General features: G+C 48.0%; 4 protein-coding genes across 4 annotated transcripts; 2 read left to right on the top strand and 2 right to left on the bottom strand.

Annotated features, from left to right (window-relative positions):
* Positions 1-103: 103 nt before the first annotated feature.
* Positions 104-868, bottom strand: BKA55DRAFT_526861 (uncharacterized protein; the record flags this gene model as incomplete). Its single annotated transcript, XM_046188880.1, has 1 exon — positions 104-868. One exon carries the CDS (start codon positions 866-868, stop codon positions 104-106), a length of 765 nt encoding a protein of 254 aa, XP_046042708.1.
* Positions 869-2438: 1570 nt separating this feature from the next.
* Positions 2439-5381, top strand: BKA55DRAFT_655124 (uncharacterized protein; the record flags this gene model as incomplete). The annotated part of the gene is made up of 3 exons (XM_046197409.1): positions 2439-3489; positions 3653-4273; positions 4342-5381. The coding sequence occupies 3 exons, from the start codon at positions 2439-2441 to the stop codon at positions 5379-5381; spliced, it is 2712 nt and encodes a 903-aa protein (XP_046042707.1).
* A 1695-nt stretch (positions 5382-7076) lies between these two features.
* On the top strand, positions 7077-7670 carry BKA55DRAFT_526576 (uncharacterized protein; the record flags this gene model as incomplete). Its single annotated transcript, XM_046188855.1, has 1 exon — positions 7077-7670. One exon carries the CDS (start codon positions 7077-7079, stop codon positions 7668-7670), a length of 594 nt encoding a protein of 197 aa, XP_046042706.1.
* A 1942-nt stretch (positions 7671-9612) lies between these two features.
* On the bottom strand, positions 9613-11681 carry BKA55DRAFT_526654 (uncharacterized protein; the record flags this gene model as incomplete). The annotated part of the gene is made up of 3 exons (XM_046188866.1): positions 9613-10439; positions 10510-11134; positions 11187-11681. 3 exons carry the CDS (start codon positions 11679-11681, stop codon positions 9613-9615), a joined length of 1947 nt encoding a protein of 648 aa, XP_046042705.1.
* Between the last annotated feature and the right edge of the window lie 949 nt (positions 11682-12630).

Raw genomic sequence — 12630 nt, 5'->3', positions numbered from 1 at the left:
GTCCTATCTCATCCCTTAAAGCTAATGAAACCTAGGTTGTTACCACGCTAGATTTATTATATATTTAACCCTCTAACTGAAGTTGCCTCGAAGAATAATTCCACTACCATCCATGTCTGAAAGTGAGCTCCATCACTCTTAACTCTTTCTTCCCAATCACCATCCATTTATCACCATCCCTCATCTGTTGGCCTCTTCCCATTGCATACCGTTTATAGTAGTCTGTCTGGCTGCAATCTTCCAGCGCGCACACTCCGCCAGTCCAATCGGTAGGGGGCATTTTTTCATCATACATAAACACAGTCATCTCAACCAGCTCGGGGAACATATGTTTAATAAGCATTCTGATCGTGTCGCCAGCTCCTTGATGATACGTCCAGCTGGCGCTGACAGCCAATCTCTGCAAACCTTTTCCCTCCGGATCACCAAGACGCAAGTCAGTGAATAGTCGTGATATTCTGCGATAATCCAGATCGCTGAGTACAACGACGGTATCGACCGCAGGTTTAATGTATAACACACGATTCAAGTCGTTTATACTATCGCCAGCATGCTCATATGGCGCAACAGTCGCAAGGGGGAACTTGACAGGATAAAAGTCCAATGCGGCAGATCTCGCCTCGGAACTGACTGACAGCGCAACAGGGTTGTTACAACGGCTTTGCCATTTTGGCACACCGCCATGTTGAAAGTCATCGGCGTAATGCGATCTGCGGGCGTGAATTTCGACGCAACGGGGAACGAAAGAGTAGCGCCAGATTCTTAGCCTTAGCTCAACGGGCAGGTTGGGAAAGCAGTGAAAAGACAAAGATGGCACAGATGCTGGAAGCGCTGGCTCCACTGTTGTTTGCAATCTGCCGCTGGCCATAGTCAGCGTCCTCAAGGAAAGACTGACACAAGCTGATAAGATGGAGCAGGACTTGAATAAATGACGCAGGTGGAGGAGAAGCGGGGAAGTTGGTAATGTGATTCCTAAAATCTACTTGTTTATAAAGAAAAGGTGGGGTTAAAACCTATAAATAGTAGATAATATAACGTACATGATAAGCATGTGAACCATCCAAGTATTTGAACCACTTTTCCTAACTACAAGTCAGCAACGGCCTACTCAAGAATTATCAGCAGAAACGCATTGCGTTTCCTGTTTTTGACCAATCACCGTCTAGTATTTTCGCGCCATATTTCCCCCGGTGGAAACGCACTGCGTTTCTCGTACCGCACTAACGAAATTAGAAAACCTAAAACACGAAACGCGACGCGTTTCCGTCGGCTGACCCTTATCGAGTTCAAGAACTTAACTACTCCAGACCTAATCAACAACATTCATTACTATCGTCTACTGAAACTCACATGTTTATCATCTTCGTATAACATCTACTCCATCTCCGTCATTCCATCCTGTCTATTATATTTATATATGCTTAGTCACAATGACCCGCGCCTCTGTTCATGAGCCATGTAGCCATCCCACTTTACCCCCAGCAAAGCTGCAGAAGCTCGAGAGGCTCAGTCTTTATTACAATTTGCCGGAAGCAGCTATTATGTATACCAAATGCGGTTTTGCTTTGAGTCCTAAACGTGCATGTATTTTCCCATATATCTTGGTTGGTTCAGGGCTAATCAGCTGGACTGCAAAGATCACCTCAGGGTAGACAACTCTCCATTCAAAGTGTTAGCGTCTGTAGCCCTGGGCAACGTCCCCGCCAATCTCCTTAATGTCTGTGTTTATCTTTATACGACAGCTGAGAATAGGGTCAGATCCGGTCTGCCAGGTGATAATTTGTGGATGGACTAGATCGAGGACAATATGAAACAGCATATACTTACTTAGTAGTCCTATCTAGAGGTTGGGTGGGGGGAGATGCCCCATTTAATACGATCTGGGGAGGAGAGATTGTGAGCATTAGCGACCGACTGGAAAGAATATGAATTGTAGTCATTCCATTATACTACGATAACTTTGTCATCCGTAAGTCGACTTTCGAATATATACATATATCGTACCTCTCCTTTACCGCCTTTGTATAATCGAAGAAAATAAAAAAGAATGATAAGCGGGGCAACGAGGCAATTGGCTGCTAATAGTGGTTTTGTGCTCCATTGCTCTGCCACTTGGCGTGGCTGGCTGCACTTACCCCTACGGTGGGGAATCACGAGCCAGTCAGGTTAACTGCTAAACGAGCGCGGTGGCAGCCACAATTAGCGGCAGCAGTGCATGTGAGAGCCTGACAGGGACACCATAAATGAGGTGTCTAATGCACGTTCAACCACCCCTACCTTTTTCTTTCTGCTGTTTCCAACCACGTATCCCTATGACAATCACCGCCTTTCATTGCACGCCGTTCACTTCAACCACCCGACCACATTTTTCGAGACCGACTGCTACACATAAAGAGGAACCGCCCGTTTTAGCCGTAACCAGATGGATCCTCGGCGTGATGGAGGGGAGACAATCTCGGTACCAGCACCTTGCCGAAACGAGCTCTCCTCAACCTCAAAAACGACGAAAGCTCGCACATCATGACCCGGACGATGATATTCGTTGGTCGCGAGACTGGCCGCTCCTCTCGCGCGATCAGTACACCATCGCCTGGATTTGCGCGCTACCTATAGAGATGGCCGCAGCCCAGGCCATGCTGGACGAAGTTCATAAAAATTTGCCACGCCTTATGAACGATACCAACACCTATAAGCTCGGCAGCATAGAGAACCACAACATCGTTATTGCGTGCTTGCCCAAAGCCCGATATGGAACAAATAACGCGTCGAATGTGGTGGCAAACCTGGTTCGTACCTTCTCCTCGATCCGCCTGGGCTTGATGGTGGGAATTGGAGGCGGAGCGCCAGGCCCAGCCGATATACGTTTAGGGGACGTCGTTGTCGGAACATTTGTGACGCAGTATGATCTCGGAAAAGTTATCGGAGACGGACAAATACAACATACTGCGACCCCGAAGATCCCAGATCAGCTACTGAGCACAGCTGTGTCCTCCTTGCAAGCTAAACACGAACGAAACGTTGGACAGGTTCCGAGCATTCTGAGAGACAGGTTCGAAGGACTAGCTGGATACGGTCGTCCGAGCTCCGCGGATTGCCTCTTCCTCTCAACGTATGATCATATATTCACCGTAACACCTGGCTGCAACGAATGCGACCATTCGAAGCTAGTATCGCGAAGTTGGCGGAGCACATACGATCCGCTCATCTATTACGGTGGGATCGCTTCAGGAAACCAAGTTATGCGAAGTGCTACGCAACGCGATAGGATTGCTCGACAACTAGGCGTCATATGTTTCGAGATGGAGGCTGCTGGCCTGATGGATATACTTCCTTGCTTACCGATCCGGGGAATCTGTGACTACTCAGACTCTCATAAGAACAAGGAATGGCAGAGATATGCTGCCGCTGCCGCCGCCGCATACGCAAGGGAGTTGCTTACGGTTCTAACTGTGCTACCTGTCGTCAGCGCGCCTAATGCTCGTAAGTCAGGTTCATCGTTTCGAGAGCAACTCCTGCTCATCTGGGGCCACATTCGGTGTGCTAGTTAAGCACCTCTTCGAATAAGTCCTGGATAGTTTGGTGTTCGCTTACTGTTTCGTACTTACACAATCTATCTATCTGGCATGAAATCGCTGACTCCAACTTGTTGAAGCTCACAATTCCTTCCAAGTACCCTTTAGCCTACAAGGTATGCCTGCATCAGATAACTTTATCGATAGTCCATCCGATAGGGCCACGCTCGAACAGTACCTGCTGCCCGAGCGGTGCCCCACCGAACGGCGGAAGGTGTGCATTCTGTATGGACTGGGCGGTATCGGTAAGACGCAGTTATCCATCGACTTTGCTCGTCGCCATAAAGCTAGTTTCAGCGCGGTCTTCTGGCTAGATGGACGGTCTGAAGACCAGCTTAGGCAAAGTCTTGCCAAGTGTGCCATCCGAATCCCTGAACTGAGGAGGACGAGCCGCAATTCCGACGTGGGACTCTCCAGCAAAGATGACTTCGACGCTGCGGTGGCCGATGTGATGGAGTGGCTCGCTCGGCCAGATAATACCCGCTGGCTACTAATCTTTGACAACGTTGATCAAGACTATCAACAGGGCGGCGCAACAGGAGCGTATGACCTTCGACAATATTTACCTGGGGATCATGGTTCAATGCTGGTGACGACCCGATTATCACGACTTCAGCAGCTGGGTAAGCCGAAACATTTAACAAATGTTAATCGAGACCTTAGTAAGGCCATTCTAGAAAGATGGTATGGGGAAGAACTGGGTGAGTATCTACACAAGTACTAACACATCTATAAACAACGTACCCCTTATCGCTAACTAAGATCGCAGATTCGGACCCGGCTTATGAGACTTTGCTTGAGCTGCTACAAGGCCTGCCTCTGGCTCTGGCACAAGCAGCATCATACATGCGTGAGACAGGCATAGATGTTACATCATACAATCGTATTTATAACGAACAGTGGACAAAGCTTATGAACTCTGACGACAATCCCGTGACAGACTATCAGCAAGGAAGTATCGCCACTACATGGGCGGTATCTCTCCACACAATCAAGACCCAGAGTAACGACTCGGTGAACATATTACGACTGTGGGCATTTCTAGATAATAAGCATTTCTGGCATGGAATCTTGCAAGCGACCGTGGCTCCGCCTTTTCAAAAGCAGTGGCCTACATGGTTGCTTGACATGGCACATGATGTGACCCGTTTTAGAAAAGCAATGAGCCTGCTACTCCGCTTTTCAATGGTTCAAACCCGGACAGAACCAAAAGGAAGCTACACCATACACCCAGTGGTCCACCGATGGGTGTCAAATCTGGATGACGACCAGCACAAAAAGGAGTTTGCGCGCCTGGCGCTTATGCTGATCGGCCACTCCGTACCAGCCCGTGAGAAAGAGGAGTATTGGACTCTGCAGCGAAGACTTCTCCCACATGCGGAGTGCTGTTCGTTGTGGATGCGCAAATATGTATTTGAGTTGAACAAAGATACTACTAGTAATTGCGTGATAAGCGCGATACACTACCTGGGGGATCTCTATGCAGATCAAGGCAAGCTTGTGGAGGCGAAAGAGGTGTATGATCGAGCACTACAAGGATACGAGAAGACACTTGGATGCGATCACACATCAACTTTGAACACAGTTAATAACCTGGGGCTCCTCTATGTAGATCAAGGCAAGCTTGTGGAGGCGAAGGAGATGTATGACCGAGCACTACAAGGCAAAGAGAAAACACTTGGACGCGATCACACATCGACTCTGAATACAGTCAACAACCTGGGGAATCTCTATGCAAAGCAAGGCAAGCTTGTGGAGGCGAAGGAGATGTATGATCGAGCGCTGCAAGGCAGGAGGAAGACATCTTGACACAATTACCCCGGGACATCGTTGGCCGTGCGCATTGTGGAACCTACATCTCTATTGATCCTCCCACTTTCACTGAAAGTGGACGTTTTGCAATCCCATTGGCTGGTCATCCCTGTGATAACCCTACTGCACCAATTACCCCGCGTATCAGGTCCTGCTACACGATTTGATGGTCCGTGCCCTTTGGTATTGTGCCCTGATACATGAAATCATGGCCCGTGCACGCCACGTCCCCACTTATTATTCATTCTGATCGTGCTTTGCAAGATCTCCACTACTGGCCTTTATTGCGGTAGAAAGTGAATAACGCAAGAATCGATACCCCTCTTCAAATCATATCCTTACAGGTTTAGGTGAGTAGCGCTGCTGGAATGGTACTGGATTGTTGAGCGCGAGAAGAGTCGGCTCCAAGCAATTGGGATGTAGAATGGTAAAATAGCTGTGCAATTTTCCCCCCGAATCCTGTTGAGCTTAGTTGATCGAATGGTTTGCATCGGCTGCACAGCCTATACTAAAGCGCTTTAGCGAATAAGAAGACCAAATGGGTCATCTTGGTGTTGATTGAGTTATGTTTCTTGGGATTATAAATCATCAAAAAAAAAAAAGAAAAGAAAAGAAGAAGAAAAAGAAGAAGAAAAAGAAGAAGTAACCACGAAATGGTGAAAAAGTCCGTTCAGCACAACGGCTCGCTTCGTTGTGCAGGGAAGCCAAAGATGCGAAACAGACACAAATTGCCCCAGCATTTACATAGATCGTAGCGTTGCACCTTGTGTGGTGCGGCGAGAGGACATCAGTCTACTGTTAAGCTGCTTCTAGACACAGGAGAAGTCGGTGATAATGCCCAAGACTTGGATGGCCAGGCGCGCAAAATTGTCAAGAGAATCATGGGCACGAGCGAAAGCTCTCTCTAGAGCAGGAAAAGGGCCCCCCGAGGATAGCAGCCAAGTCGGAGAAATATCACAGTATAGATGGATTGACTACGTCGCACTAAGCGGTATAGTGGATACTGGGGCGATCAGATTGGCCTCACTAATGAGGCTTTCAGCGCTCCAAATTCCTGTTGTTCCGAAACTCTAAGTAGAATAATTCATAGTGACGCAATCATTCTGGGCTGACGTGGATGTGTCTGAATCCCCATTGTGAGAAGGCGCCGTGGCTTGAGATCTAGAACCTCGGTCGCTATTTTTAGGGGTTTCAATACTGAGCCACATCGATGCTATACAGCCCTATCGAGTATTGAAGAGGGTGTACTGCCAAGCCATCAGACTGTTAACAGCAGGGCAAAGCCGCAGAAGGGTTGAGTCACACCAGGCCATTCCAAGAAGAGCATAGCTTAATTGAAATATATGTCTCCTCTATCAAGAATCTGCGCTAACTAGTATGTCTGGGGTCTCTTGTCAATGACATCCTCTCTCTGTGATAGGCCAGGTCACAGCCGCACAGGTCTCATATAGTCGGATTGTGGGGTCTCCGGGTCTAGTTATCATATTGTTGCTAGAGGTGTAAGTGACGTTCTTCAGATAAAAATACTCCAGTAACATTTATCTGTCAATTCAGAAGTGTATATAACGATCATCAAGGTCCTAGCAAAAGTCCCAATTCTCACCAGCATCGCTACTATCAATCACTTGCTTAACAAAACAAATCAACTCAACCACATCTATCTTCGCTCGACAACTTAAGCCTCTCGATAAAATGCATTTCACCACTGCTGCCATCTCTGCCCTCCTCGCCTCCGCTGCCTTGGCGGCTCCCCTCAACTCCACTCTTTGCGACAACCCAGACAGCAACATCTTCCCAGACTTTGACCGCTACTCAGACTGGGCAATCTGCAAGGGCAAGATCACCAAAGACCGCTTCCCCAACCTTCAGGCTCCCAATCGTGACGGCGGCTGCGTCCGGTACTACCGGGGTATCGATATGACAGGCGTCGTCACGGAGCAACACTTCTTCTTCAAGGATGGCTTCAAGACCGCCTGCGACTGTGCCGCCAAGTGTTTAGAGGAACCCAATAAGTGCACAAACTGGGTGTGGAAGCATACATTCATGCCGGAGGATGGTGGCAAGCGGTCGTGCACTCTGTACAGCAGTCCCAATCTGCCGACTGACGTTACGCTTAAGTACGACTTGGCGAACAGCAAGGGCTTTAATCTATTGCAGGCTGCGAATAACCCGCAGGCTGGAGCCCCCGCACCGTTGACTTTCCTGGACGCGGCGGGAACGATCCCCGACAAGTTTGGCGTGTCTGGCTTCATGGTGCAGGATCAGAACGGCAGACAGTTCTGTTAATGGGCTTGTGATTCCATGGAATTGCGTTGGCCTTCGGATTGGCTTGAAGAGGGGGTTTAGATTAGCACGATGTATCGCTTTTGATTTTAATTGTTATCTGGATGTTTAACTGTCATTCCTTAATATTCTGTCAGTTTTTGATAAACTACCCTAAGTTAGAACAAGGGGTAGTATGCGTGTTTTAGAAAGGGGGCTTAGGCGACATATAGGCTCCGCAAGGAAAAGGTAGATAGTACTGGTATATAAGATAAATAGAGAATCACCAGAGTCTAAAGATGAATTCCTATAGTGGTATCATTTATTTGGTAGCGTTGCAATTGAGTGTTGTGTTAAAGAAGAGGATTGTATTGATAACGTGATTTATAAGCGAACAGCGGATTTTCCACCCCGATGCGTCTCATCTTATTTTGACATGATGCCGTTCAACCGCACAACATGGGATCAGATTGAAGTGGAAGGAGAATACTCCTAGCTGTTCAAGCTATTTGAGAAAATGGCAATTTTCCCGCAACTCAGGTGGTAAAAAATCCATACTATGCCTGAATTAACACTACGCGCCAGAATGAAAGGCCGTCCGTCGCGACGCCATATCACGCCCGACTCTCGGAAACTTACTGACCTGGAAGAAGAGGCCGTTTTTGAACATATTTTAGATCTGTATTCGTAAGGCTTCCCGCCAAAGCTTGCTGACGTGGAAGATATGGCCAATCTGCTGCCGCAAAGCGTGCTGGAGAGAAAGTTGGCAAGCTATGGGCTAGAAACTTTGTCAAATGACAAACGTTGCTTCAACCCCGTATTTACAGCCTTTAGTATGACATTGATGATATCGATATTTATTAAACTTTGACGTAACCGGGCTTATGATGGGCGTTATTACCCAAACTATGGTTATGATACGCGTCAAACGGAGTGGAAAGCCAAAAAGGACCCAGCCAGGTAATCGCGAATGGGCCACGGTGACTCAGGGGATTAATACATAAGGCTGGCGCATCCCGCCGTTTATCAGGTGTAAAGGGGCCTACCACCTCGCAAACTGGTACTCAGAGTGCAACCACCTACTAGATTGGATCATTAAGCCTACTGAAAACGTATAGAAAAATAATAATACAGGCTTGAATGGATCAGCATTTCGATAAACAAATAGCTGATCGCAAGAATGGCGTCTATTGCATGTTAGTGATTGACGGTCACTTGAGACATCTCTCCCCGGTTTCGGCCGGTTCTGTAGGGGCAAGGAGGTAGTCGCGGTTCTATGCCTCCTCATTTATCAAATCCTCTTCAGCCCCTAGGCCTCAGGTGCTTCGGCCCTCTGGGGCGGGCATACACTTATCAGGATGAGCAGCTGGTCAAGTCACACATTAACCACGTGACCAAGATCGATTTCATCGTTTTTAAGGCCACGTTCTTTGCCGGTAAGGGGAAAACAAACATTAAATCAGGGCTTAGTGCATCAGGATTAGTACCTCTGGGCCCAGAAATTGTCCTGTCAAAGCTGAACATCAAGAAGAGGATCGAGAAGAAAATGGACGGGAGTGGTAGCCAACCTGCGCTGGGCAAAGCAAGTAAACGGAACTGCGGGAAGTGCGGCAGGCCCGGACATAATTCCCGGACTTAGGAAGAATAGGGAGAGGTGATTCATGTAAATAATTCCGAGTAATATTTTAGGATTAAAGACGATATGGTGGTGTAATTGACATTGACGTTAACAGGGATGGAGTGGTGGAAAATCCGCCGTTTGTATAAACCACGTTATATTTATTCAAGTCATCAACGTTACTACCTCGTAGTCATTCGATGAAGTCATACTGCTCAAGTACGTTTTTTTCCTCTGAATTATTCCCGAATCCTTCGACTGCTGGGGGTCTGCAAGCTCCCCCTGTCAAAGCAGACCCTAAAGTCCTTATAGAGGACCACCTGTTTCTGAATCTGGCTGTTGTGGGGGTCAAGAAGGCGATATCGTTGATATTATATTCTCTCTGTCGGACGAGATAGCGCAGGAACCTCCTTCACTGCCGCGTACGGCGGCTGTTGGTGGCAAATGGTTAGTCTCCGGCGATGTCACTGGCGGAGTCAAAGCCCATCTCAAGCCAGTCTCCAACAGACTCGGGATCGAGGATTCAGACCCTGACAGTAATCGCTGGGGCTGAAGCGGCCTTGTATTCAGCGTCGGATTCTGTCTCCATCCAGAGCTCAAACTAACGGGTGCATCGCCATGTATCATCTGCAAGACTCCTGGTAATTTGACAGACTCAGTTATAGCCTCTCTTCCCGTTGCTCGCCCCATTACATGCTCAGATCGTGCAACTCTAGCACTGCGAAGAGTCGGAATAGGCGACAGAAGAGGTTGCATGGATGGGAGAGCCCCCGATGTCGATGACATCGCCACTAGTGTATGTCCAGTCATCTGCTGTTGACAAGGTCCGGACGCTGCCCAATATCCGTCAGCAGTAGCCACCAAACCGCTGCCAGGTATCGCGTTGGGTTGAATAAGGTCGTCGACACCGACTTGTATGACGCCAATGTCTTTATGCGAGCCGACGATCCTGCCGTTCGACGAGTCCCTCTTTCCAGATTCAGAGGTCAACCAGTCCTTATTTTGTAGGTTCATAGCTGGCACATCTGTATATAGACTGGGGGCTGACGTGATCTGGGATTCAGCAACACCAGCGAAATTCTCCAACTTTCCCTTTACAGGATAGTCGTCTTGAGAAATCATCTCGCATGCGGTAGCAGATTCGTATGAGGTTCGCTGCTTCTGGGTGTCTGCCTCTTGAGACATGGTGTCAGTAGACTCATCGGCATGGGCCAATAGGACCCTTGATATTACTGGACGACATACCGTTGGTAATTCCCAACTTAACTCGCTTAGCCTCTGTGCCTGATTGTGCGCCCAGCTGACCATTTAAGAATTTCTGAACCGTTTTTGAGTGAGGGATAAGAAACGAGTGAACTCCAGGGTCGTATTTATGCAGTTCTTCGATGTGCACCCAATCGGTTCTGCATTTTGCTGGAAACTCCGGTCCTTCAAAATACATGATTGCAACTTGCCGCTCAGCTATTACAGGTTTAGTCTGGTTATGGCCTTGCCGCCATCGAAATCCATCTGTTTCGTGCATGTGCTCCCAGCACTCCGCCACTTCCTTCGTCAAGTCGAAGCTCGCGATAGTGGCGGCAACGCCAGCCTCGTTGAAGTTGTTTGGGAGGACGAGGGCAGCTAGCCATTGCTTTAGCTTCTTCCGAAATACAAGGCATATTTGCCCACAGACTGGTTCAACACCCTCCATGGCAGACTTTCTTTGTCGCTTTCGACCATTATCGCATGGCCTAACCTTATCAGGCCGACTTTGGTTCTCTAAAGTGTGTTTTTTTATCATCTTATCTGGCCTTCCACGGGTCTGTACTCCACTAGAATGGCGGCGTTTCCGTTTACTAGGGATGGAATCCAGACACTGTGCCTCGTCATGCTGTATATGTCAACAGAATTCTAAAGTCAAACACAGGGCACAGAATACTCACCACGCAGACGTAAATGACGCTTTGCTCCAAGTCTGTTTGCGTATCCATCTTGAACACCGAATTGCATCTCTCAGGGTTGTCCGATGAACTGGTAATCTGACCTTGGTTGGATTTTGGATTGGCGACCTTAGGGATAGGTTTCAATGTCTTGCATGGCCCAATTACCGTGTTCAGCTTGTCACAGAGCTGCTTCATAGCGGCATCGATGGTTTTCTTATAGAGTTCCTGTTGCTGTCCTATCGTCCTATCGTGGTTCAGTTGCAGTCCCCTTAGCCGGTCAGAGTGTTCGGTAAGCTGTTTCTGAAGTGCTAACTGGATGGAAGGTTTAGTACAAGTGGACAGACTGTCGAACACCTCGTCGACATTCACTCTCGCAGCCGCCACCTGCTCTTGATACGCCTCATGCGGGGATTTGAGTGCTCCGAAGTCTATACACCACGCCTCAATCAACTCGGTGGCCCGCTCAAGTATGTGTCGAGAGTCCGGGGTTGGCATTGTGATTGCCGAGAAAGTAGGGCTCCTTTGCAACGCTCACTGCAAAATCCTCCCAGCGAGACATAAATTTGTGGCTGATGCCGCAACTAACACGCAGGACGGTACCGCGAGAAAACCCGTTGCCAGAGGCCAACCAGCCTTTCTTAGGTGCCAAAGAGAGGTGATTCCACGTCTCGTGAAAAGTGAGTTGACGCCTAGATGAGTGGCGAGAATATTGAACGCGTTGATTGGCTGGGCGACTGGAAGGGAGAGATTAGTCATTTTCTCCATGCATATTACTTGTGGGGCATGAGCCCACTCGCCGTTTTCCATTTAAGCCTATCTCTTTGAGCGGCATAAGACTACCACAGGTCACTCGCTCCACCTTTTCTGACTAATTTTGCGGGTACCTGCGGGGTACATGAAGTTCCCGTCAGATAGCTTCTTCATTTAATACCACCAAAATCATCAAAATTCTCATACAAATTGACCCTAATGAGTCTCAAATGAAACAATGAGCTCTCAAAAGATACAAGATTATATAGATGATCACAGCTTTAATACCCCGCCTTTCAGGGCAGCTGCTAATGACCCCATCGGCGTGCCTGATATTCCGCCCGAAGAGGGCCGCGGTGATGATTTTCAACCTTTCAACCTAGAATATCGTGATTTCAAGATCAACCCTACTGTACAAAGGTTGAACTAAATCCCGCCGCATTGTCTAATTTTTATCCGTGCCAACCCAGGCGACTACAAATTTCCCCATCGTTTTGCCGTAAAATCGCCTATAGCTTCTACACTTTTTGTCCGTGGACATTAATATGGTAACCAAGTTCAATAAAACTAACCTGTTGTTTACCTCCTTTTTATCCGTGCGCACTCGTGCTTCCGACTTCCCACTTTTATTCCATTCCTACCACGTTCTATCCTAGTGCCGTAGTACATGAGGAACTCTAGTAGGGTTCTTTTT

This window comes from Fusarium redolens, assembly GCF_020744475.1.
Source record: "Fusarium redolens strain MPI-CAGE-AT-0023 chromosome Unknown BKA55scaffold_24, whole genome shotgun sequence".
Taxonomy (NCBI): Eukaryota; Fungi; Ascomycota; class Sordariomycetes; order Hypocreales; family Nectriaceae; genus Fusarium; species Fusarium redolens.
Note: the sequence above shows the minus strand (reverse complement) of the source record. Positions and strands in the feature narration are given on the sequence as shown.